The 25387-nt window shown below is 35.1% G+C and overlaps 1 protein-coding gene across 4 annotated transcripts in view; it reads left to right on the forward strand.

The window, feature by feature from the left end:
- Window positions 1–25319, forward strand: part of sr (zinc finger domain-containing protein striped) — a 619548-nt gene extending 594229 nt beyond the window's left edge. For 3 of the 4 annotated variants that reach the window (XM_081762151.1, XM_081762160.1, XM_081762171.1), the window contains 3 exons: window positions 2813–3082; window positions 13200–13295; window positions 19820–25319. In XM_081762151.1, the coding sequence (XP_081618277.1) occupies window positions 2813–3082; window positions 13200–13295; window positions 19820–21282 (1829 nt within the window). In that variant the 3' untranslated portion in view covers window positions 21283–25319. The remainder of the gene's footprint in view (window positions 1–2812; window positions 3083–13199; window positions 13296–19819) is intronic. The other variant, XM_081762177.1, reaches the window with a different exon arrangement.
- The last annotated feature ends 68 nt before the right edge of the window (window positions 25320–25387 follow it).

A 25387-nucleotide genomic window follows, 5' to 3' on the forward strand; every position in this document is an offset into this window, starting at 1 on the left:
ATTAAAAGGGTACGAGAGCATCGTGGGATGAGACGTCAGGAAAAAGAAATTAGAGGCCTATGATATAAAGCTTTCACTAGTTTGTTTAAAATAAAATTAAATGTAAATAGTTTGGCTGAATGGTATCTGTTAGTTTTGCAAGTCTCCTTTGTCCTACAGTTAGAAGTCGTTTCCAAATCTGTTCTCAAAAAGGATAAAATCCAATACAATCCAAGTAAAAATACCAGTAAGTTGATTGATCTTTTTGCTGATTTACCATGTTTTAGTCACACACAAACAAATAATATTGTAGTTCTAGTAACAAATTAACCTTAGTTCAATTCAAAATAAATTGTTTCAGATAAAGTATCACATACTGGTATGCGTATAATCTTATACGTAATTTGCGTTCTGTTATTACTATCTAAAAATAAATAATTATAATAACATCATTTACTCATCTTTTGAGTGCTATTGAATTTTCCCCTTATCATTCACATGCAATTATATTGTACTCTTCTTTTTCGATTTGCAATCCCTCAAGTGCTCTTTTGCACTGTTATTTTGGTATTTCGCTTATAGATTATTTCTAGCATCATCCTCATAAATCTTCATAGGTCTATTTGCTAAACTGATTTTAAAAAAAGAAAAAAAAGGGAAAGGGATATTGTTGAAGAGTTCTTTTGAGTATCAGTTGAGCTCATTCGAGGCTAAGTGGTTAGTGTGGGGGATCCGGGTTTGATTCTCGACGGGATTTCATGTGGTTCGGATCTCACGTTAAGCTGTGGTTCCACGTTGCTGAAAGAGACTCTAAACTAAAATCAAGTCTAGTCAAATTGAGTTATCAGTTTATTGTTGACCACTCTGAACGCAAGTTTTTCTAGATAAAGCATACAAATGAATCAGTATGTTGCCTTTATTATACACTTCTTTGGACTCCACTCAAAAACACCTTCCTACTTCTCCTAGTTTTATTTTTAAATTGTGAAAATAGGTTTATATCGTCTCGTGTAAATCTGACCACGTTGATAAACAAACAAATTAATAAAGAGGAAAACTATTGTTGGAAAAGAAAATGTATCTCATAAAAGGCATTATGGGAAAGAAATAACCAAAACCCTCACTTCTAGAAAAGAGTAACGTGATATTTAAAAAAAAGGTCAACTTTATTACTGGGGTGCCTGTGTCACCCAACCACATAGTTCCTCGCACTTATGATATAAATACCTTTCTTTAAAAAAATGAATAGTAGTTTTATTTGTAACAAACAACTAATTTGTCAAATTACGTATTTGTTCATTTTGTCGTATAAACATACACATACAATATACTAGAATTGTAGTTTTGTGAATATGTGCAATTCTTGATTAAAAGCCAAGTATGGGCGCGTAGATTGGCATTTTCTTCCCTTGGTACGAGAGGAATGAGGCTGTTTGATTGTCAAGTTCAATGCCGTAGGCAAACTTTATATAAGTTGACAGTAAGAATGACTAAAAATAACTTCCTTGTTTGATTAATTTTGCATTGAGTTATACAAACTCAATAGTTTTATTGTATTGATACATATTTAAAGATCACATAGAAAGATATTGCATTGTTTTCGTAGAGCTACATATGTGCTACGCTACGCCTTGAGCTAGGTTAAAAAAGCACTTCCCAATTCCTCAAGCTGCAAACTATGTTACATAACTCTTTCCCTCTCTGTTCCTCTTTTGCCTGAGGTAGCTACGTCACGAAACATGCCGATTTATTTAGCAGTCTGACTCAACTCGAGCCTGTCAAAAATGGCAGCCGCGTGCTTGCTTAGCTGTGGAAGGAAGTATTTAATAAAAAGAAAAAGAAAAGCTAAAGAAAACGTCTCGTCTCGTCCATTTGCTGTGGGTTTGGGTTGGGAGCACCAAACGATGAAGTTACTCGACAATGAGGAAAACAGGCACCGCCCCTCTCCATCTGCATTCCAACGAACGTGACGTTGTGTGACGTAGCAGATTCGGCAAACTTCGGTTCACATCGACTTCCTAATATGGTAATGACTTGGCTTCGGCAGCAAGCACTAAAACTCTGTATTTGCGCGTTTGATAGATTGCGTTTTGGTTTGTTTACAAATTTTCTTCTTCGGCATAAGACGTTTTCTTTTAGAGAAAAGGGGTAAATATAGTATGTCTGGTAATATAAGATACATCTGGGTATTCGAATTGGAGGGGAAGAAAAGAAAAGAAAAGTTTTATTTATTCTTTTTGGCTGGTTGTCAGCGCTTCCATCCAGAGTACAGATGCGCGCTCCACCAAGCGGTCATTTCGCGAAGTTCTCGACTAGCACGAACGAACAGCCTTTTTTTTTTCTTTTGCCTAACGCGCGAGTTATATGCAGTCGGTTACGTCATTTTGACGTCACAATTACGCTTCGCAGGAAAGCTCGTTCCTGCTCTTTGATTGGCTAGCGGCCTGATTGCGACTTCCAAATATGGGACAGATGCTTCATTCATAAAAGTGATGTGGTGTTCCAGCGGCAAAGCAGTTGTCGAGATACAGGCGAGGTGTGCAGGTCGCGTAAGTGTCTTGTTTCGAGGCTAAAAACCTCGCCAAGGCCTTGACCCGCCTCTCGACCTTAGTAACATAACATAAGTAATAATAATAATAAACATTGTTAGTTTGTTGTTATTGTGTGGTGTGCAAGTTTGGAAACTAAGCAGAGCAATCGCCAGATCTCTTTTTTATTATTATTTCTATGTACTTTAAAAAGTGACCTTTTGTAAACTGGAACAACACAAACAAAATTGACGAAAAGTGCTCATCTTCCTCATCCTCAACTGAGTCTCGTTCTTCTTTGGCAGGCGAACCAACCTTCAACCCTGCGACCATGATCATGGACGGTTTGGAAACTCTACCCACTGTTGCTCTAGCAGACACGCATTTTAATCTTCTGAGCTTCGATTACAAGGAACCTCCGACGTCGGAGAGCAATAGCCCGTCGCCCACCGGCGGCGCCAAGGAATTTGAAGACGACCCCCAACCAGGGGATCTGAATACACCGGTCACCACCTCCGGTGACACACTGACGTTCTTTGGACCGTCCACCGTAGTCGAACCACCGCCCATTACTGGTAAGTTAAAACAAACTTTTTAAAAATTACATATATATATGTGTGTGTATTAGTGTGCAATTTTGTTTGTGTGCAGCTGTCTGTATATAGTTGTTTATCGGTCATGCTCTACGTTATCACTGCGTGTCCCATGTGTTCGACGAATACAACCTTTGCGCTTCATTCAGTTTAGGATTACAATACCACGTGTTTAACACATGGGCTAACAACGGCAAAATTGTCGAAATTTCTAGTAAATAAACGTGAACTTGACGTGATCATGGAAAGGTCAAGGTCATTGGGTTCTTCGTTGTTTTGATGAAATTAAATATTTCTAATTTCGATCATGATCAGTGTCGATGGACTTTAGTTTGAAAATATAGTTTTTTTTTTTTTTGTTAAAACTATTTGTACTCTTTGAAATGTTTACGTAGCTTAAAAATCAATGGTTATTACTTCTTAAATGAAGTGTTGAAATCCCGTTTTCAGTTGGTATCTACAATGAATCCAACTCGGTATTTTAATACTTAGTTCTTTTTGTTCAATTGCCTTGATCTTGTGATAATGTTCACGTGGAAAAAAGTATTAGAAAACCCATGACCTCTTTACCGAAGTTCTTTGCATATGGTTATATATATATATATATATATATATATATATATATATATATATATATATATATATATATATATATATATATATATGCATGTGTGTGTGTGTGTGTTTATGGTAGTAGGTACTACGCAACCTCCCATTCATAACATTCATTCAGGCATACGCACGTGTTGATGCTTGTGCCCTCTGGCTGTAAAATGGCCAAGCTCAAAACTCTGTAGTTAATTCATTCAAAAATGCGGTGTGATTAATAATTTAGATAGTAAACAATAGTAATACCAAATTTTGAAGTGATAAAAAATAAATTAAATCGCATGAACTGAATATACGCGAACAGATGGCATGAGATGACATCTCCTAGTGTTAGGATTTCGTGTTATAGTAAACAATACGTTATGTATTGTATTTTTTTTTTTTTAATGACATTCAATTTCTGTTAGAAGACATTTAAAGAGTTACGTAATACCACGTGTTACTAAATGCCAAGAATAACGCATGCTTCTGTCAAGTAGCACAGTTTCGTTTTGTTGTATTTTGCTGATCAGCGGGACTCACTGTCAAAGCCATCTCATTTCCTTAGAACTCCCGCTGCCGAAGTGGCAACATTGGAGCCGCCTGGCTGGCTCCAACAAGTGGCAGCGCCACGAAGCGGCATAACGTGGAAATCAGCTGTAGATAGAGAAAACCCTTCCATCCTTACCCCTTGCAACACCGGAACTTGGACTCTCCTTCAGAAAAGGCTTCGGATCAATAGCAGCCTGTATGGGACCGAACTCTTCATCATACAAGAGATTCTCCAATCTCTGTAGATCTACTCTCCCGCTGATATTCCTAACTTTATTATTATTATTATTATTATTATTATTATTATTATTATTATTATTATTATTATTATTATTATTATTATTATTATTATTATTATTATTATTATTATTATATGTGTTTCCTTCTTCCTTATTACTCTTAATATGTTTCTTATCTTTTTTCAAACTTATAATTATGAAACAAAATTCGAGTTTAACGTCCCACGATTATATATTCTTTAGGGTAAAGGAAACATGCTTAATGGAAGTAAGTGATTATGAAAAAATTAATGGAATGAAAATGTGGAAGTAAACGAAAGAACTCCGAGAAAGCCCATGGACACGATGTTGTGTACTAGAAATTCGTGTGGCCGGATTCGAACCAGGAACCCATCGCTCCAGAAGTCTGCCACTGAGCCATCATGCCACTAATTTGTAATTATGGATAAATGCGTATTACCACTGCATATTTTAGAAAAGCTCCTTCGCATTTATTAGTACTTAAGAGTCTACATCCCGGCGAAATTAAAATACCGCTAATTTTACAGTAATTATGTGATATCTTCCAATAGATAAAAGATAATCGAAATGTGGAACAAGAGCGCCCTAGACAATATTATTTTACATGAGAAACCGTTATCACGACTCACTTATCTGTTTTCGATTTCGAGCCATTTTGAAAATCGGCACTTATTTTCGCATTTCTAAACATCTGAAAACGGAAAGGCACTAGGTGACTTGTGATAACGGTACCTCACGCAAAATAATATTGCCTAGGGCGCTCTTGTTCCATATTTCAATTGTCTTTTATCTATTTGGAGATATCACATAATTACTGTAATATTAGCGGTATTTTAATTTCGCCGGGATGAAGACTCTTAAACTGACAAAGCAAACAGTTATATTGATAAAAAAAAAAGTGCTGACAAAAAGATACGATCCAAATATATTGGTATTACAAAAATTTCTAATGCTCCCTTGTAGCCTTTTGGTTAGCACTCTTGGTTCTAGTTCAATTCTCGGTGAGGGCTTTACTTTTCCCTGTGTTGACTCAGCATTATCCAATACTGATGAAATTGCCTGAATTAAGAGGTAGCGAGCTTCCAGCTATGGAAATCAATGCACTGACCACAGACAACTCAGTTAAACGTGCACTCTCCGACTAGCCATAATTTTTCACAGGCAGACTGTAGGACCAACAGAAAATTTAGTTTAGTTTTATCCGAATAAATTCGAAGCCAAATCTCAAATCTGTGAGATAGCCCTATTATTATGTTTTTAGAGTTTTTTGCACTGTTTAATTTATGTGGGATTCAGATAATAAATTCATGCTTTGGAATACTATATAAATGTTAACACCTAGACCCAGTCAACGAGCAAATCCTGTGGCGTGTATTCGCATTCATTTTTTTTTTAACGTTTGAATAAGCTTAACTTTAGAGATTAGTTTTTATTTATTTTTTTTTTCAAAAGTGATCCTAGGATTAAAATTAGATAAAAATTTGTTTATTCATTTGTATTCATTCAATTATTCATATAATTAAATAATTTACTTAATTAAACTTTTTTGTGGTTCTCCCTGATATTGCCCAGATGATGCTGGTCGTTGTTATAGATATTTAGCGTATTTGAATCAAGTTACAAAGAAACTTTGTGAGCGAAGTGTCTCATAGCTATATTAATTTCTACAGAATTATTCCACGGCTAAAGATGTTTCATCACGTAGTTTTAATATTAATGATTCTCGTTGACAGTTTTTGATATAGGCCTTAGTATACTCTACTTAAATATTAAGATTAATAACAAATACAAACTGGCGTTTAATTAGCATACGTGACCAGTGGATCGAACTCTAAATGCTATTGGGAACATGGTGAGTGACTGGTGGTAGAAAACTCACCAGCGATGCGATGGGTACTTGGCTCGATCTCAGGCAATGTGAATGGGCAGTGGACAACATTGTGTCCTTGGATATTCTCTGAGCTTTTCTGTTTCTCATTTACATTAATATATCAACCGTTTTCTTTGGAAAACGGACATACTTGTAGTAAATTTCATTTTGGTTTTCTAAACGCTATTTTCTTTGCCTTTTCTTAATCTATAGTCCCCTAGTTCATTTTTCAAGTAGTTAACTTTTCCTTGCAACAAATTTGAACCCGTACCGGCAATCGAACTATGTGCTACGTGCACCAAAAGGGAGCATCTTCGACATTAAATAACTTGCTAATCATTTGACTAAATTAGGTTGACTAGAAAAATTGAACTTTTCTTTCATACAGAACCCTCCAAAATTCTCATGTACTACCTACAATGCTGTTTATCTATACAGCTTTATTTTAAACAGATATTATCTTCGGGCTAGATATGCAATTTGTTGGACGATTCCATTATAATCCCATTTATACATCATCGTGTGCATTATACGTATAGGAGAGGTAAATTTCCTGTCATTAACTTATTATGTATAACTTCATTTCACATTTAGCAAATGGCTAAGTTGGAGACAAACTTCTGTATCGTAAAATAAATAAATAAAAAAAATTAAGTTGAAGTGCTGTTTTTATGGCTCTAAGTACTAGGTCATGTTATGTCTGCTTGGACAAATTTGAAGGTAGAGGCTGTACCTTATCAGTACATGCCTGGTAAAATCTAATAGCGATCTTAAACTGTTGCTATATTAAATACTCGTAACTAGCTAACAGTAAGTTTTGTTCCTATTTGTTACATATTTTGTGGACTGAATTACCCCAGAAACGCATTACTTGATGTATCGCTTAAAACATATGTTTCTAGATTTCTTATTATGCTTTACGTGTAATTTGGATATTTCTATAGAGATCGTGTCAAAAAACCGGATTCTACAGCCTGACTACGCTACTTTGACTTTATAAATATTTTAAAGACGTACTGTTTTATCTAGAGATATCGCCAGGAACCATAGTACTGCGGACTGAATTCTTGAATTCTAAGGACATGCGCACTTGGATTGGAAAAGAACAGACCGAAAATTTAAATATAAATTTGTTGAAAATCAGATGTTCTCTTTAAACTATTCCTCTTTTTATATTTTTCTGACTATCTGGAATGCTGGAAAAGAGATGTTAAATATCTATATACAAGTATATCAACAAGATTTTGACTCGTCAATGTTTTAGTTTTCCAAGAACTGCACGCTGGAACCTGGAACTTTCTTTCTGCCTCCCACGCTTTCATTGATCCAAAGGTCTCCACTGTCGTTTCAACACTCAGAGCCCACTTACCTCTCCTATACGGCCCCCTCCTCCCCCTCCCGCTTCAGAAACTGAACAGTCAACCAAAAATGTCTGCAGTTAGGTAGCATCTATCTTAACATGCGTCATTGCATTTTGCTGTAATAATGTATACAAATATTATAATGCATGTAAATAAAGAACGTTATGTGTAGCGGTGAACTTTCAGTAAGAAAAATTACGTCTTTAGGATGTATTTTTGTATAAACAAGAAATGAAGAACGGTATAAACAATGATTATAATTACTAATAAGCATGAGCAGGTACACAGCAATGTGGAAAAAATGATAATGACACAATTAGATAATTCTCTCTCTAAAATAAAAGTTTGGAAACTAAATATTATTACTTTTTATCACGTGTAATCTCCGTCCTCAAGCATGATTTTTTTTTTTTTTTTTTAACAAAATACCTGAAGAACTTTGTATGTAATGCGTAATTTATACGTATTTGCACAAAATATATGTGTGATCACGAATTCTATCCCTGATAAGGTCACACTTGTGGGTTTCATTACAAATTGTAGTTTCTATCTCATGGATGTATCAAAATTGTAAGTAAAAATACGAAGGAAATTTAGAAAAAGAGAAAAGTTGTTGCAAATAGGTAGTTTTCAATCTAAAATGGCAGAATTTTTCCAATCGCACCATCCATGAAAAAACAATATTGCCAGTCCAGCACGCTGTACTCTTAGGCCTCCTCCATACCAATAATGATAGCATTAAAGGAAAACGGAGTCAGATTTAGCTAGGTTCCTTCACACAACAAATGCACGTTCCCCCGTGCCATTCAAAGTTATCTAGGTTCCTTCACAACAATATGCACGTTCTCCGTGCCATTCAAACGTGTCTAGGTTCCTTCACACGACAGTGTGCACGTTCCCTCGTGCCATTCAAAGTTATCTAGGTTCCTTTACACAAAACAATGTGCACGTTCCTCGTGTCATTCAACGTTGCCTATGTTCCTTCACACGACAATGTGCACGTTCCCCGTGCCATTCAAAGTTGTCTAGGTTCCTTCACACAATAATGTGTACGTTCCCCCGTGCCATTCAACCTTGTCTAGGTTCCTTCACACAACAATATGCACGTTAAAGAAAAATACAAAAACGTTATTTAGAAAAAAAATCTATTTTGTTTTGGAAATAACAAACCATCAAAAATATTAAAATTCAATATTATATGTATAATAAATATTTTGCCATTATTGGCAAGTCGCTCGCTGCAATTGGAAATAACTCCACGGTTTTCGTCTTCACGTACGATTTTTTTGCTTTGACACCGTCCATCAACTGTAGCCTCCTTCGCCTCTTCCTTCTCTTTCATGCCATCATACACTCTGGCACGTCTCTCATAATACAGTTCCTCCTTGCGAATATCCCAACCAGTTTCTCTTTTGTTTTTCAATTACATCACCATGTATTTGTTTTTTGTTAGACCTAACTAATTCTTCCCATTCTTCTTCACACTCACATTTCGAAGGCTTCTAGTTTTTTTCGTCACTTTTGCATAATGTCAATGGTTCTTCCGTATATACTGTGAAATAACAACAGCAACAACAACTACTACTACTGATAATAATAATAATAATAATAATAATAATAATAATAATAATAATAATAATAATAATAATAATAATAATAATAATAATAATGGAAAATGAGAAGAAAATTAAGCGTGCGACTGGGACTAAAAGATCTTCCAAATAACAACAAGATTTAGATTTATGTAGAACTATGTAGAACATCATCACATAATTGGCGCGATTTTCTCTCTTTATTTGCGTGTGTGTGTGTTTTAAATGGCCTTTCAAAGTACTTGAATAAGCATCTTGTCTACTTCTTTATCCTTAAATAAGGAGGCACAATAGCGTAGTAGTAAAGGTTTTCTCTAAGTTCTCTCAAATTCTTAATCCATTAGAAAGTAGGGAACTCTGATCTAGAAAACCAGGAAACAGGACGATGTGTTGATCACACAAGCCGTCTGGATAGTTGTGGGTCACAACACTAGGAAGTCTAGTTTAATTCCATAACAACCAGTGGAGTACATTCACCTTAGTTTGATTCAGTCCTTGGATAACCTACTTGTTGACACTATATGAAATCAGTTTTTTTTTTTTTTTAAATATAATTACATTGGTAAGAGTGGTAGTGTACCTGAAGACAGGTTCTAACTCATTTACGCTATCCTAGCTGGGGGAAGGGCACTAACCTAGCAGACCAGAGATAGGATAGCCAATTTCTGTGCTCACCTATGGTTCAAGAAGCGTTAGGCAATCTGAAGTCATCAGTAGCCTCATTTCAGATTTTGTCAAGAGGGGGGGGGGGAAGCAAGATTGTCCATCAACATAAAAGTTTTACTTTACTTAGCATATTAGCATGTAATTTATCAAAAAACATACCTGTACGTTTCTCGAACTCAGGGGTATTGCCCCATACCCTCCTCAAATGACGCCCATGGCCTGAAATAGACGGATAGATTGAGAATTAGGATTAGAGAAACCCAAACCATGCATACAAAACCCCTGTAATTATGGTATTTGTATACACCCGTTAATATTTTGACGATATAAAGCGCTCTGACTTCATATAATATCAAAGAGCCAGAACCTTCACATAGGAATCCGTTATACAGTATAGAAATAATATAAATTGGCATGTACTATAAACATAAGCATTTGATAACGAAGCCGTAAATAGTCAGTTCTTATATAATTTCCTCATTCTCACTCTATCTTCCACTCAGGCTTCCTAATTTTCCGATTTCCATATACCTTTCTTGAACCAAAAGGAAAGGAACTGGCCACCCTTCCTCTGGTCTATTGTCTTAGTGCCCATACGGAGCTGGAGTAGATAAACGAGAGAAAGCCCATCTGGGAGAACAATTTGAAGAAGTTAAGAAAGTGTGTATATGAAATTATTAATTTTAAATCCCATTATGTTATAAGAAGTGAGGCTATATATTTATAACAGGAGCTTAGGAGCTATTAATGATGTTGAAAGAAATAACGATTCTTTCATCTGTTAGCTATTCTAGACAATATTTCTTTTCCACACGACACGGTATAATGCCTGTAATGTTTACGTGAGAAGTAGAGAAGAGAATATTGTGTATGTGTAGCGAGAGAAAGAAAGATATGTGTTTAGCTGAGTGAATGACTGAGCACTGTTGCGAGGGTGGAGTCTGCAGATCAATACTATTTCAGCCTGCCTACGGGAAGAGAGAGATTCCAAAACTTTAGAGAGTGGGGGACAGGATTTGCACAAAACAACCTTGTGAAAGGACGCTTTTTTTTTTTTTTTTTTTTAATTTGTGTAACGAGAAACAACTACGTATTTATAATATTTACTGGAATATGAAAAAAAAAGTTGAAAAGTACACTTCAAAGTTCAGTAGTAAGAATAATGTAGATAATAGATACACACCAAGAGAAAACGTAGCCAGAAAGTATGAGAGGAAGGATCTTCCTGAATGCAGCATAAGATATTTTATCCTGTGTTAACTTCAAGGAAGTCTAATTTCCCCCTGACTATAAGAATTGGGGCTTTTATGTGTCTGCGAGTAAGAGAGAGAGTGAGGAGAGAGATCAGAGAAATACCAGGGAAATATGGAAATGACATCTTAAAAACATTAAGATTAAGAAATTGGTGGCCACTGTCACCGTCTGTTGTTTTATGTTGGATCTATTGTATATTCACGTATCTATGACTCCCGGGTCAATTTGAATAGAATTTCTACACAATTGATTATTTTCATTTATAAAATTCTGGGGTGCGGTTCAACCGATTTTGAGAGTTGTAAAAGTTTTCAAAAACGTACACACATGAACAACATAGGAAATGTATAGAGTCACAGGCAACTATCGATTAGGAAGCGGTGCTGTGGTCAATATATGAACTAACAGTGGATGACTAGAAATAATAGTAAAATTGTGTATTTGTATTATTAATAAAACAATTGAGATGCTATTCATGCCCTCCCCGCTGGTCTAATGGGTAGCAAGCCCGTGACAAAATTCGAGACGAGACGCAGCTCTTCCAATATACAAATATGCATTTTTCGAGTCCAGGCATCACTTACAGCACATTTTCAAGACGGAACAGCCTGAAATCTTGTCTCGTGCGCATCCTTACGCATTACAGTGGTTTGGATTACACCTTATAGATTCGGTAGGTCCACGTCTTATATAGCCTCGGTACTGAAAGCAACGCTAAACTAATCCATTAAGTTAACCATCTTTATCAGCATCGTATTTTGAGACTTGACGCTCTATAGTTTTCGTGAATAAGCAACATCTTCTATATGCTTCTCCCTAAAAATCAAAGATCAAAGAAAAATGCCTAGAGTTCTTTCTATAAACTATTAAACGCCCATTGGTGAAGATTTCCAAACCTTCATACGATTAAAAAAAAAAAAAAAAAAAAATCTTATGTGTGTGAAGTGAAACTGTAGGTTACGTTTAAGGCATCGTTTTCGGCCACAAGAACGTACAGCATAGGACGGAACAATGATGTGAAACAGAGGTTATAGTGATTATTGGGCGAGGAGCAAATCTAAATAGGAAAGGCTGGGAACGAGCGGAAGCTAGCCAGGACGTGACTTCTGATAAACTACAACCAAGTCTAGAAGAGTAAAATGTGATAAGAGGCTGAAACCAATTAAATACAGAAACATTAATACCTATCTTCCTTTGTACTCCACATAGAGATAAGATACTATGTTCGGTCTGTTCTTATCTTCTCGACTCTTTAAGTGGCTTTGCACAGTGACAAAACAGATAGGGTTCTCTTTACAAGAATACTTTTCGCAAGATTTCTTGGCTGTACCGTATGTTCTGATTCATTGTCATAAGAATAAAACAATGGCTTTACGTTGTTACTTGGTTAGATCGTTAACTATTGTGATTAATAAGTTTCATTCATGAATATAGCACGCTCTTGAAATCAAGTTACAGAAAATTTTGAATCATCACTTTTCCCAAGAAAAAAAAAATATTGATTTGTTCTTAAATACCTCTGAAGTATTGATAATTTGTTCATGATTTTTCTCTCTATATCTGAACAAATGCACCATAACGCGACTGTACTTTATAATTACTAAGAAATATGAGTACATTTCGACAATGAAAGAAGATAATCAAATTTAATTACAAAATTGTTTTAGCATTACCTAACCCTCATTTTATAATTATGTTCCCAAAATTTAAGCGAATTTCCTTAACTCTAACAGCATTTTTTTTCTAGTACCGTACTTGCGTTTCCCTTCGAGTTCATTTAAAATTCTTTTTTTAACCAACTTTTCGTAAATTGAATTCCTTTCTAATATTCCTAATTTAAATCCTATAAGTACTTATTAGGATATGGGAGTATTATATCTTTGATGATGATGATAATGGTGATAGTGATAAAAGTGCATGATAACTGATTATGATGATATCTCATTAATTTTGCAGATATCATTCCAAGAACTCTACTTCTCAACATATCCCATAACGTCCTGTTAGACGTAGTCAGCTGTCTGGACCAGTGGGAAACCGACTTCCTGTCAGGTAAAAATCCATTATCCTGGGAGGGAAGGGCATCTCTCAATTTTTTACTTTTTCTCATTTTATTTCCATTCCTTCTTTATTTTTTAAAAATAAAAAATCCTTATTTCTCAAAATTAAAAAATATATATAATTGATATCTGCAAAGTTTTGTTTTCCTCAAAATACCCAAATAGCTTATATAGAGGCAAAGTACCATGTGATAGTCTAATTACAGGAATCTCTTAAGATAAGTCAAATGCTTTTGTCAGTGAGGTCATTGTTTCGTAATTAGCATAAAACTGTGGAAGAGAATCTCTTTTTGTTTTATAATATTTTGAAAACATCAGGAAGAGTCCTATTACTGTCTAAAGCTTCTAATATTGTATTCTTGCCAGTTAGGATATACTAATAACAATATCTAACAAACCTGCTCTATCAATTCATACTGCATCCATTATCATTATCATAATCATCATCATCATTATCATCATAATCATTCAGCATCTCTAACTTTGCCTAGGTCTATATCATGGGTTAAAACTACTCAAAATTATAACCACTTAATTGCTCCATACTTTCATAATCGCACTCATAACCCTCTTAAGCTTAGGTTGGGGACTTAATAACACTAATTCAGGTAATTCCTCTCAAGAACCCTGTTTACCTCTGATCCCGTGATTTCTCACCAATAAAACTATTTTGTATTAATGACGCCAAGTCCAGGTTAAGGTAAAGTTTCGTGTTACTTGGTTTTTATTTTGTAAGGTGACTACTATGTTGAGAAAAGACGCGCAAGCTAGATTCATTCTGTGCTTCGGAGTTAGTATGCTCTACGGTAGAAACATTATTATTCCATTAAAAAAAAATTAAATTAGTACAGGAATACTTTGATTATCTCGGTTTCGGTTATCGTGATTTAAACTTTGATACCAAAATTTCAATTGTTGCACTCCAAATTGGAATTATCGCGGCCGGGAGATGTAGCCTACCACATATACAACCAGAATTTCATTTAGTTCGAGTCTCCATTCACCAGGTAGCGTTCCGGCGCCAAGTGAACTTTGTGGTGGACAAACACCGTGTGCGTGGATTTTCTCGGGGTTCTCCCGTTTCCTCCCACTTTATTCATTCCACAATTCCATTCATTTCTCATCATCATCGTTCCCTTTAGCCTAATCGGCATAAGTGCGGGACGTAAAACTGAAAAATTTCATTTTCAGGTGGTGTTCTGGTTTTGACTGAAGGTGCAATACAAATAAAATCGAAAGTTCGTATATAAGAGTTATACTCTAAGAAGAACATTTTTTTTTTTTTTTTAATGAACCTTCGTTATTTACTTAACACGTTCAACATTTATTTTTCTAACTTTGCATATAAAATTTAATTGATGGATTTGAAAAATTCTTGGGAATGATCGCTTCTTTATCCAGATTATTGCATATTCAATTATTATGGTATTTTTTGTAACAATAATAATAATGATAATCGAGATGTTCATGTACTGAAACAAGTTCCGTTGTTCATGAATTGTTCCGTCCTATTGAGAACAAATCCAAACCATCTGAAGAAAATGTGATCCCATGATTACCTCATTTACCCTAAGAAGAGGGAATATGTTAAATACTAAGGGATTGATTATGAAAAAAAAAAAAAAAACGAATACAAATAATAAGGTGAAACAGAGAGTACTCCGAGCAAATCTACGACGAATATTGATCTACATGGCCTTGCAGTTGTAAGAAATTTTTTTTTTTCACCAAAAATGAACACTGTATCACTGAGCCGGTCACCGTGCACTCCTATTTTCTGAAATAATAAGTCAGCTTTTGGAACCAAATTTGAATAGAGAAAGAGGAGATAACTCTAAAGGTTGTAGATTTCTATTCAACAAAATATTAATAACTAAGGCAATCGCGTTTTAATGTGTAGAAAGGTTCTCTAATTGGCCCTTTCGCTCGGATTTTTTATTGGATTTCTGAAAAAGGGTAGAACGAATCCAGTTTGACTCAGAATACAACAACGAAAGCAGTCAACAGTGCCACCTATCGACAGGTACAAGATTCAAGCACGTGAGGAAACCAGTAGTAAGTTATATGCTATTGTAAAAGAACTATAAGAAGAAATAAATCTCAATGGTATTATTCCAAAAGCATATAGGACATATATGTTCTTCTCGGAGCGAAAGACTTAAGTGCTTCATATACAGGGTGTTTCGAAACAACACTGACAACGTTTGGAAGATGATTTCTGATACTAAGATAAGACAAAAAGTATAGACCTACTTGGGTGCACAAATGCTTCCTTTCGGAGTTATAGGCTGCCGAAAACATGAAAAAATGAACTTTAAACGTTCATAGCTCCAAAACTATAGGATCTACCGTAGTCAAGCCAAGACTTCTCTTAAGAACTACTACCAAACTCCCTCTATAAAAATTGTTGCGTGAGTACCTTAGGATTCTGAAACATGTATTTTTGGATAGCGCACATATTAGTTCCTAAGTGAAGTCTTGACCTGACTACGGTAGGCCCCATAGTTTTAGACCTACGGACCTTTAAAGTTCAGTTTTTCATGTTTTCGACAGCCTGTAACTCCGAAAGGAAGCATTTGTGCACCCAGGTTGGTCTATACTTTTTGTCTTATCTTAATATCAGGAATCACCTCTCCAAACGTTGTCGGTGTTATTTTGAAACACCCTGTATAATCGTTGTGACCAAGTAAAGGTTGAGTCATCTTGTTTACTTCGCATAAGCGTGAAAATAACCGTCCGTTGGTCATCTGAATTGGCTGCGTAGTCATCGTGTAAAACGACTGTGATAGAATAATGCCCATGGGAGAAATGAAACCTAATTAGACAGAGACAATAATTACGAAATATGCAATATAGATTCTCCCATCCCAACAAAGGAAGAGTGCGCAGTACTTGTTGCTGTAACCAAAGAAGAGCGGTGATTTCATATTGATTGTGGTGGTAACTGTTATTTCCGAACAAGCTGTAAGTTTTGGGCGGAGAGAGTGTGTGAAGAGTGTATACGCTTATTTTTGCTTGAAAGAGGAACAAGAAGAAGCGAAGATAGATGTTGACGAAGTTAAATTTAGCTCACTACCGCCCCCGCGTTTGGGAATTAGCACGTGTCTTTTTTTCTTTCTCCCTCTCTCTTTTTCTCTCTCTGTATCGTTGTTCGTTCGGTGACCTGACGCCATTCTGAAAAACTAAACTTCGAAAAAAAAAAGTTTTGCTCAGTGACCTTGGATGACCAGGAACAAACAACACAAATCGCGGATGCTGCCTGCCACCTAGACAGACAATTGACCTAAACCAAGGACATAGCGGAAGAGATTTCCTCTCTCATCCACTCACACACAGTATATTTCACTCTGGAGAGGAGGAAATACTTTTTTTGTTTGTTTCTTTTTTTTTTTCAATGAATAAATATTCTCTTTGTGCTCCAGTTCTGCCGCCCCCTTAGTTCACAGGAATACTGTGCTGCGATATAGGATTCAAATTTTCGGTGTTAGATCATCCGCATTTGGTACAGATAACTCTCGCTCTCTCTCTGCTGGAGCCACCTATATGAGGCTTTCCGCTTTACTTTTTGTATTTCTTTTTTTCGACTGACGTTGATAAATAGTATTAATAGAACCAAACCCATCAAGGTGCGGAGCGAAAATCCCTGTAAACATATGAGTAGCGGAAATCCTACTTTGATGTCATCGGTATTGTGGACCGATACACTACTAACGTGATTTTATTTATTTATTATTTATTTCTGTTAGTGTGTAGCTGAATAGTTAGCACACGTTCGATTTCCAATAGTGCATATAATTTCTGGAGTTGACTCAGCATCATGAGGTAACTTTGGGAGCTTCTTATATTAAGAGGTATAGAAATCCAGTCTAAGAAGCCGGAAATAACAGCGATGGAAGTCAAATGCTGACCATATATCAACCAACTAAAAACATGTCCTCGCTAGTCTCATGCGCCTTTAGTGCACGTGGTTCCTGGTTCGAATTCAGATGGGAGAGCATTAGTAGAAAACATGTTCGGATTCTACCTTAAAGTGTAGTTTCACATTCATTTAGCCTCAGTGCTGAGACGGGACACTACACTTCAACAAACAACTAAAACCATTCTGGTCGGCCATGGGCCTTTGTGACCTGGGAAGCAGGAAAAGATATTTATTTTATCAGAATCAAAAGCATAAGATGTTTTGCTAATGACTCAACTCTGTGTGTTGGGTTTTTGTTTATAAGTGAAACGTTACCTAAAATTGTGAATGTGGTACGAAGCCGAAAACATGATATAAAACTAATTTCAGGGACTCAGTGGTAGAGCGTTCAACTCTGGGGCGTGGGGTCCCTGGTTTGATCCTAGCTCGCGCCAAGTGAACTTTGTGGTGGACAATCACCCTGTGCGTGGATTTTCTCGGGGTTCTCCCGTTTCCTCCTCCACCATTCCATTCATTTCTTATCATAACCGTCTTGCTTTAGCCCAGCCGGCATAAGCGTGGAACGTAAAACTAAAAAGATTTCATTTTACTTCATAACTTCATGGTTTGTAGCGTATTAAGAGTCTTGAACGGCCTAACATATTATGTAATTAGCTCACATGTAAAGAAAGCATCGATAGATTTGTGTCTTTATAGATTGAAATCTTTAAATTGAAATATCTCTCTCTCTCTCACACACACACACACACACACACACAAAAAAAAAAAAAAAAAAAAAAGCCTCGCAATATTGTAAAATCACAGGAACTTCTTATACGGAATTGAACTCTGGGCAATCACAGAACTCCAAAAGCGAATTTCTTTTAAAGTCCATGAAATCAAATACTGTAATATATTACTTTCACATTCCAGTGGTTCGAGCCTTGCCATCTAAGCGAAGTTTCAAACCGATGTGAAGAAACGTCGCGTCGTTCTAACTGTTACTCTTCTAAGCCTCTCTAATTCAGATTGTTTTCTGCGGACGTTCTATAAGGTTACTGTATTCAGAATATTTCCTCTTACTTTCCGATCTTGCTTTACTTTACTAAGATCCAATATGATCTATTATTGAAGCATAACTTTCATGTTATTATTATTATTATTATTATTATTATTATTATTATTATTATTATTATTATTATTATTATTATTATTATTATTATTATTATTATTAACATAGAGTAAATATACTTCTATTTTCTTAAAACTTCATGGCTCCTGAACGAAACTACAGATGGCGTTTACAAACAAACTTAATCTTAACAAAGCTTAAATAAAACTTTTCCTTTTTTTTTTTTTTTACTTCTCTGTCACTTGTGGGCCAGATGGCGTTCTTATAGTCATTAAACCAATTTTGATGACTATTCCAGTCTTTCTTTCTCAAGGACGTGCCACAACTTTGCTCGAACAAGCAGATTGTGATTTTAAAGATTCACATTGTAGAGAAGAGTAAAATATGCTTTAAATGTTTTAACGGTTATCCATAGTGCATTTTTAGTAGCAAATCAACAAAGATTTGAAAATACCATTCTTAAAGTAAGTAATTAGGGGGAAAAAATTGAAAAATGTGTATTTTGGAACTGCAGGCTTCCAGTTGAGTTACTTAATAAATCTATATATATAAATAAATACACTCATTGATGTCTTGCAATCATATCAAGAATTGTGTACATTGTAGAGTACATTCAACTTTACTTTCAAAATGCTATTAGGCCAGCATTAGGTTACCAACACTTTTAAGAGAAATTAATGCGACCGTAATTTTGGACACGTTTTAAATACGAAAAAACTTATTTTACAGAGAATATATGATATTTCATAATAGTATTTGCAGTATAGTATACCAATAACTTCTTAGCATTCTTTTTTGATAGTGGAGGTTTTCAAAAATTAGAACTGGTATCGGCATTACGGTGGTCTCTCAAGATCATGGAGACAATTGGAAGCTACTAGAATGAGAGAGCATTCGAACTATGGTAACGGAAACTAGCGTCAACGGGGAAAGCCGATGTTCTGACAGCACAGTACCCCAATGCATGAATGTCTAAAGTCGGTGCTTCTCTTCGGTTGTTCTGTGACGGAATTTAGGCTTGGTTCCTTTGTTTATATGCAAAGGTTTTGCATCATCTCATGCCATATATATTGACAAATTCTATAACATTTAGTTTATAATAAGTTGAGTGCTCATTTTTGAAAGTATAACTAGTACAGCAGATGTTTGAAAGCTGCTTTATGTACAACTTCCACACAGCGCGAGTCTCCTGCCTAGATACGTTCTGTTTTCCCATTTAGGTGCATCTTTCACAATAAACCAGTTTTAATCAATCGTTAATTCAGTTTGCACTGATCCGGTATTTTTTTTTCTTTTTGCTCCTATTTGAAGAAGTGGTTTCATTTTAATGTAATTTATTTTTACTTTTTATCTCATTATGTAAACTTGAAAACAATGTATGTAGACTATACCTGAAACATTGAACCTTTTTACTTTGTCTAACTAATGTATCTTCTTCTCGACGTATGCCTATGTGACCACATGTGTTGTTGTTTGTTCTTTGTAGGGACCCTTGATACGCAGCTGAAGTTGGAGCAGGCGGAAAGTCCTGATCCTCCGCTTAGTATCCGTTCAGAAGCTCCCAGCAGCCCTGGCGAGGACAACAGTTCAACTACAACAACCACCACTTCAACAATGTTCCCCTCCACCAACCCCCCACCCACAAGCCAGGCACCCAAAATTAGCTACAGAGGAAGCTTTACAACTACTGGAAGCCCTGCAACCAGTTCAGCTAGTGGTACAGGATCTCCTCCAACAGTGTCTGGTGTATCCCCTGCCGGTGGTGGTATTAATCACTGGCCGTTATCGAGCACAGACAAATCTCTGTACCCGTTGTTCACTATCCTTAGTCAATCGCCTCAGCAGCAACAGCAGGCTGCATCCTCACCTCAACAACAGCAACAGTATGCTGCTGTACCGTCTCCTAGTCCAAGCCCTGCGCACTTCGACGACAGGTCCAGAGAGCAGCAAGGCACCCCGCAACCACCGTCAAGGCAGCAGCAAGAACAGTTTCAACAAGCAGAGCTTATGGGACTTGGTTTTGTGCTCGAAAGTAGTAGTTGCCCAAACATACCTCTTAAACAACCTCCTACGTACACTAGCTGCAGCGTTGCCACGTCATCTAGTCTTAGTGTTGTGGAACAACCTCAACAGCAACAGCAAGAGCTGGTCTACTCAAGAGTCGCGCAACCTTTGGCAACAACCGCTCCACAAGCTTCAACCTCAAAGTATCAGTGGCCAGCATTTGGACCTCAAGTTGTTGATTATGGTGTGGGTATTAGTGGTGTTGCTACTGCAACACAGACACAGCCAGTCCCTGGGCCTTCTACTCTTATCCCCAAACAAGAACCCCCCTTCGGACCTACTTCGTCTGAGGGGTACGCGGTGCAGCTGGCTGAGTACAACCCGTCCACGAGCAAAGGACATGAAATACTGTCACAGGCGTTTCAGCAAAGTACCCTCCCCTTGAAGTTGGTGCCAGTGAAACCTCGAAAGTATCCTAACCGCCCCAGTAAAACCCCAGTGCACGAGAGGCCGTACGCTTGTCCTGTGGAGAACTGTGACCGAAGATTTTCCAGGTCGGACGAACTTACTCGACATATCCGCATTCATACGGGCCAGAAGCCGTTCCAATGTAGGATCTGCATGCGGTCTTTCTCCAGGTCCGACCATTTGACCACCCACATCAGGACTCATACGGGCGAAAAACCTTTCTCGTGTGACGTATGTGGCCGAAAATTTGCGAGAAGTGACGAAAAGAAAAGACACGCCAAAGTTCACCTCAAACAGAAAATGAAGAAAGAAGGCCGCATGTCAGCAGCTCATTCAGCGGCGACAGCGGGTCATCAGGGTACCTCAGCATCAACCGTAGATCAACCGACAGGGCCTTCCGCTTCTACAGCTCCTCGAATGCCCCCCTCGCACACAGTAACCTCAGGAGATACCCTCCCAGTAACAACATCGTTGTGAAAACAAGAAACAAAACATTAAAAAAAAATAAAAACGAATTTTTTTAAAAATAAAAGTGTTGTCACAAAAATGTTCGTTACTGTTATATATTTTTTTTTAAATTTTCGTAACTGTGATGCAACCAACACAAGAAGAGGAGAGAGCCATAACATATATTCTTGTTTGTTGTTGTTGAAATACAAAGTGAGGAGAGAGAACAATGCACAGCGTGTTTTGTGTTTCCTTCTTCTTCTTTATATATAAACAATCTCCTCTCTAAAACTAAACAAAAGATAAATGATTTATCTTCAGATCCTTTATGTAGATGAGAAAGTGACTCTTAATACGTTGATTTCTTTCTCCCTACAAACTTTATAAAATAATAAATAAAAAAAGGAGCACGCATTTTTTGAACCTCAATGAAAGTAAATTTACTGCTTAGGTGTTTTTTTCGTTTTTTTGTAAGAAAAAAAATACGAAACAAATACTTGTTATTTAAAAGTAAAATTTGTTTGTGATTTTACTGCCAGAATGAAGCTCTCTGCCTCGTCACTTGGCTAGAGCTCTTGTTTGATGTAGTGTTATAATTGTCTCTTGTTCTGAGATCATATTTTTGTAAATTTTTCGTTTTAGCTGATTCTAATTGAAAAAAAAGATGAAATAATTCTTTTTAAAAAAGAATCGCTCGATTGTAATTTAAGTGTTGTTGCTTTAGTTATTATTTTTTTTTTAAATAAGATAAAATATATATATATATACCGGCCGATCTTAGGCCATAACATAGTGATTGATCATAACTGACAGCTTTAAAAACGTAATATATATATTTTACAATATTGTAACTGATATTTTTTAAAAAAATAAGCTACAACAGAGAAAATGGAGGTATATGCTATGTTGCCAAATAACAATTTTAACTACCAAAACATTCCGTAGATTAATTAAATATATATATATATATGTGTGTGTGTAAATACATATATATTAAAAAGTGAAGCAAAAAAATTATTTATACAAATGTTGGCTAGTGGTTATTGAAGTTTGCTGTTCAAACATTATTTCAGAGTCAGGACAGAATATTTATAAAAAAATAAATAACACAGTCAAACATTTTGAAGTAAACACACACAAATACACACATAAACACACACAAATATACGCAGAGAGAATTTGTTTGTGTAAGTGCGTACAGAAGTTAAAAAAAAATCTTTTGTTCCTCTGGCTTGTCTTGGGAAATGAATACACACCTGCAGCCATCGCTAACTACATTTATAATAATTGAATTCATTCAAACTTCCTCTTTTTGTATTGTTTATTTTTTTTTCAAATTTGACAGTGAAATTAACATCTGTAGTTGCCTTATTAAGTATAAAAATTACAAAACTGTTGTATTTCACTTTCAAAAACCAAAAAAATACATAGGTAGTCACTCATCCTAATCAGAAATCATTCCTAATATCATGCTTTAAAAGAAAATATTTATATTATCAAATAATTTGATTCTTTCTTAAGTAGTATTTTCTGTTTTGAGTTGAGTTGATTTTGAGTTTAACGTCCCTTTCAGCATGTCGATTAATTGTAGTGTGATTGAATTTGAACATTCGCTGTTTCAATATTTTTCAACTATAACTAAATAATTAGTTCTGAAATCTAACCTTTTTATCATCTATTGTATTTTCATTTATATTTTGTAATTTATGTTTTTTTCGTTAAGTGCAGACTAATGCTCCGGTAGTATCATGTGATCGTAATTTTTTTTAAACCCCCAGAAGACGTATGATGAAAAATAAAAAGTTAGAGCAATCATAACAGTCAGTATTATATATTTTGTGTTTACAAATGTGAGTATATATTACTTAGTATTACTGTGAGGAAAAACAAAGTCGAGTAATTCTCTTTTATTTTCTTCCCTCGCGCTTCGTTTTTTAAAAGAAATTATTTATTTCACATTTTTTTGTTGTTTGTTTGTTCGTTTGTTGTTTTGTTGAATATGCTAGCAAATAATTTGATAGAAATTTTAATTGTACAAATCTAGCTACCTGACCTGTAAGAACTTTCAAGTGACTTTTTTTTTTCATGAACCTCGGTCACCAATTGAAATCGTGTTTCTTTCAGAATAAGTTTCCTTCCTGTTTTTCATTTACTTGATACTGTAGATAGTGTATACTTAGCTTTCTTGTTCTTCAGTCCATCATTTCGCTGTTATGTATTTTTTTCTTTTATTTGTTCTAAACTAGTGTAGTTTCTTCATCTTTTGTTTAGTACAATATTCCCCATTTTATATAAAACTTATACATTTTCCTACATAGTATATTCGTCAAAAAATTGTTGAATTGTGCTTCTCTCATAATAAGTTTGCTCTTCTTCCGTCAATTACTTGATACTGTAGATAGTGTGTACTTAGCTCTCTTGTTCTTCAGTACACCCTTTCGCTATTGTGTAATTTTTATTTCCTATTTATTCCAAACCAGTTTAGTTTCTTCATCTTTTGTTCAGTTCAATATTCCCCATTTTATATAAAGCTTATACATTTTCGTACATAGTATATATATGTATTCGATTATGTCATTCTTTAATTCACTTTTGTTTATCTTTTAACAAGTTGTTAATAACCGTAAACTAATCTATACAAGCCAGAGAACGGAACGCACATACACGCAGGGACGCTTTTAAAAAATAAAAAATATATATATAGGGATTGCCTTACCAATGAACCGAACCACATAGTTTTATCAGAGTAGAATTTGGTTTCATTATTGTAAAAAAAAAGTAATTAAACAAGAAAATGAAGTTTGTTACTGTATATATATATATGCTGTATATCCATCTAATGGCAATTTATATGTTACCCTTCTTTACCCAGTGATTTAATGAATAACTTTTTTTTTTTCATTTTTCAAGTTACCAAAATAATTGTTTCTCCTCTCTCAAATACCTTGATAATTAATTTTTCTTACCTATCCCCTCTCCTAAACAAAACGTGTTTTCCTTTTCACTATAATTTGTACTAATTCATTTTTAACTTCCTGTTTTTCCTACTGTCATCCAATCAACCCTTGTGTATTATAGATTCTGGTGTCAATTGTTAACGCTGTTTGTTGGTGCTAAGCCTTTCTATTCAACCAGCTCATTCAATAACAAAACAAAAAAAATACATATATTAAAAAATGGTAAATGTTAGTGAAACATCTTAACTGCCTTGTTATTCTCAAAGACATTAAAAACTTGTGAAAAAAAAGTGTTGTTTCTTGGGGCTTTGCCAAGATGATTTTTTTCTTAGAATTTCGGAAGTAAAAAAATAATGATATAGAGAAAAAAGTATTAGAAAGTGGATTTTTTCGTGGGGTACAACAACAAAAGAAAAAATAATAATAAATAAAAAAGTAACTACAACTATGTTTTAAGTGTACAAATTTTCTAGGCCTAAATGCCACGGTTTTTTTTCAAGAGAAAAAATATGTGAACAGTGGAAGTTATGTATTGTATATATAGAGAGATTTTAATTAGATACAAAAAAGAAAATTAAGAAAAAATATATATATATTTAACAAAATGTTAACGTACGTTTTGTGCATTTTTTTTTTCAACGGAGTGCAGAATAAAAATATGTTCTTTGAAAATGTGTCAACATGATGGTAAGGGAGGAGCCCAAATATGTTATTCATGAAGTAGTGAAAATCTTTGAATTCAAAATATAGCATTCGTTGTCTTTATAATATTTTGCCAAAATATAAATGAAGTTTGTATTGAAATCTTAAATATTAGAATTATGAAAAATGGTTCAAATTGTTGCACAAAAAAGGATTTTAATTTGGGCTCCTGCTTTTTGTACATTATAAAACATCAGAAGTGAGTGAAAGAAAAAAATTATATATGTGTTATAAATATTATTATTGTTGAATTGTTATTTAAGTGTTTTTCCTCGAATGGAAAGCCCCCTATTCTTGTTGTAAAACCTGAGAAAATGAGAATACAATAAATCCTATGTAAAATATTTAAAAAAAATACGCCTGGGATGTGCCTGTGCGTTATCATGGTTAAAAATGTTATGAAAATTATTTTTGTTTTTTATTACTTTTTCGTATAAAAAAAGAGCTTTCTCTACTTTTACTTCCCACCAGTGAAA

The sequence above is a fragment of the Thermobia domestica genome, chromosome 1, assembly GCF_964235325.1.
Source record: "Thermobia domestica chromosome 1, izTheDome1.hap1.1, whole genome shotgun sequence".
Classification (NCBI taxonomy): Eukaryota; Metazoa; Arthropoda; class Insecta; order Zygentoma; family Lepismatidae; genus Thermobia; species Thermobia domestica.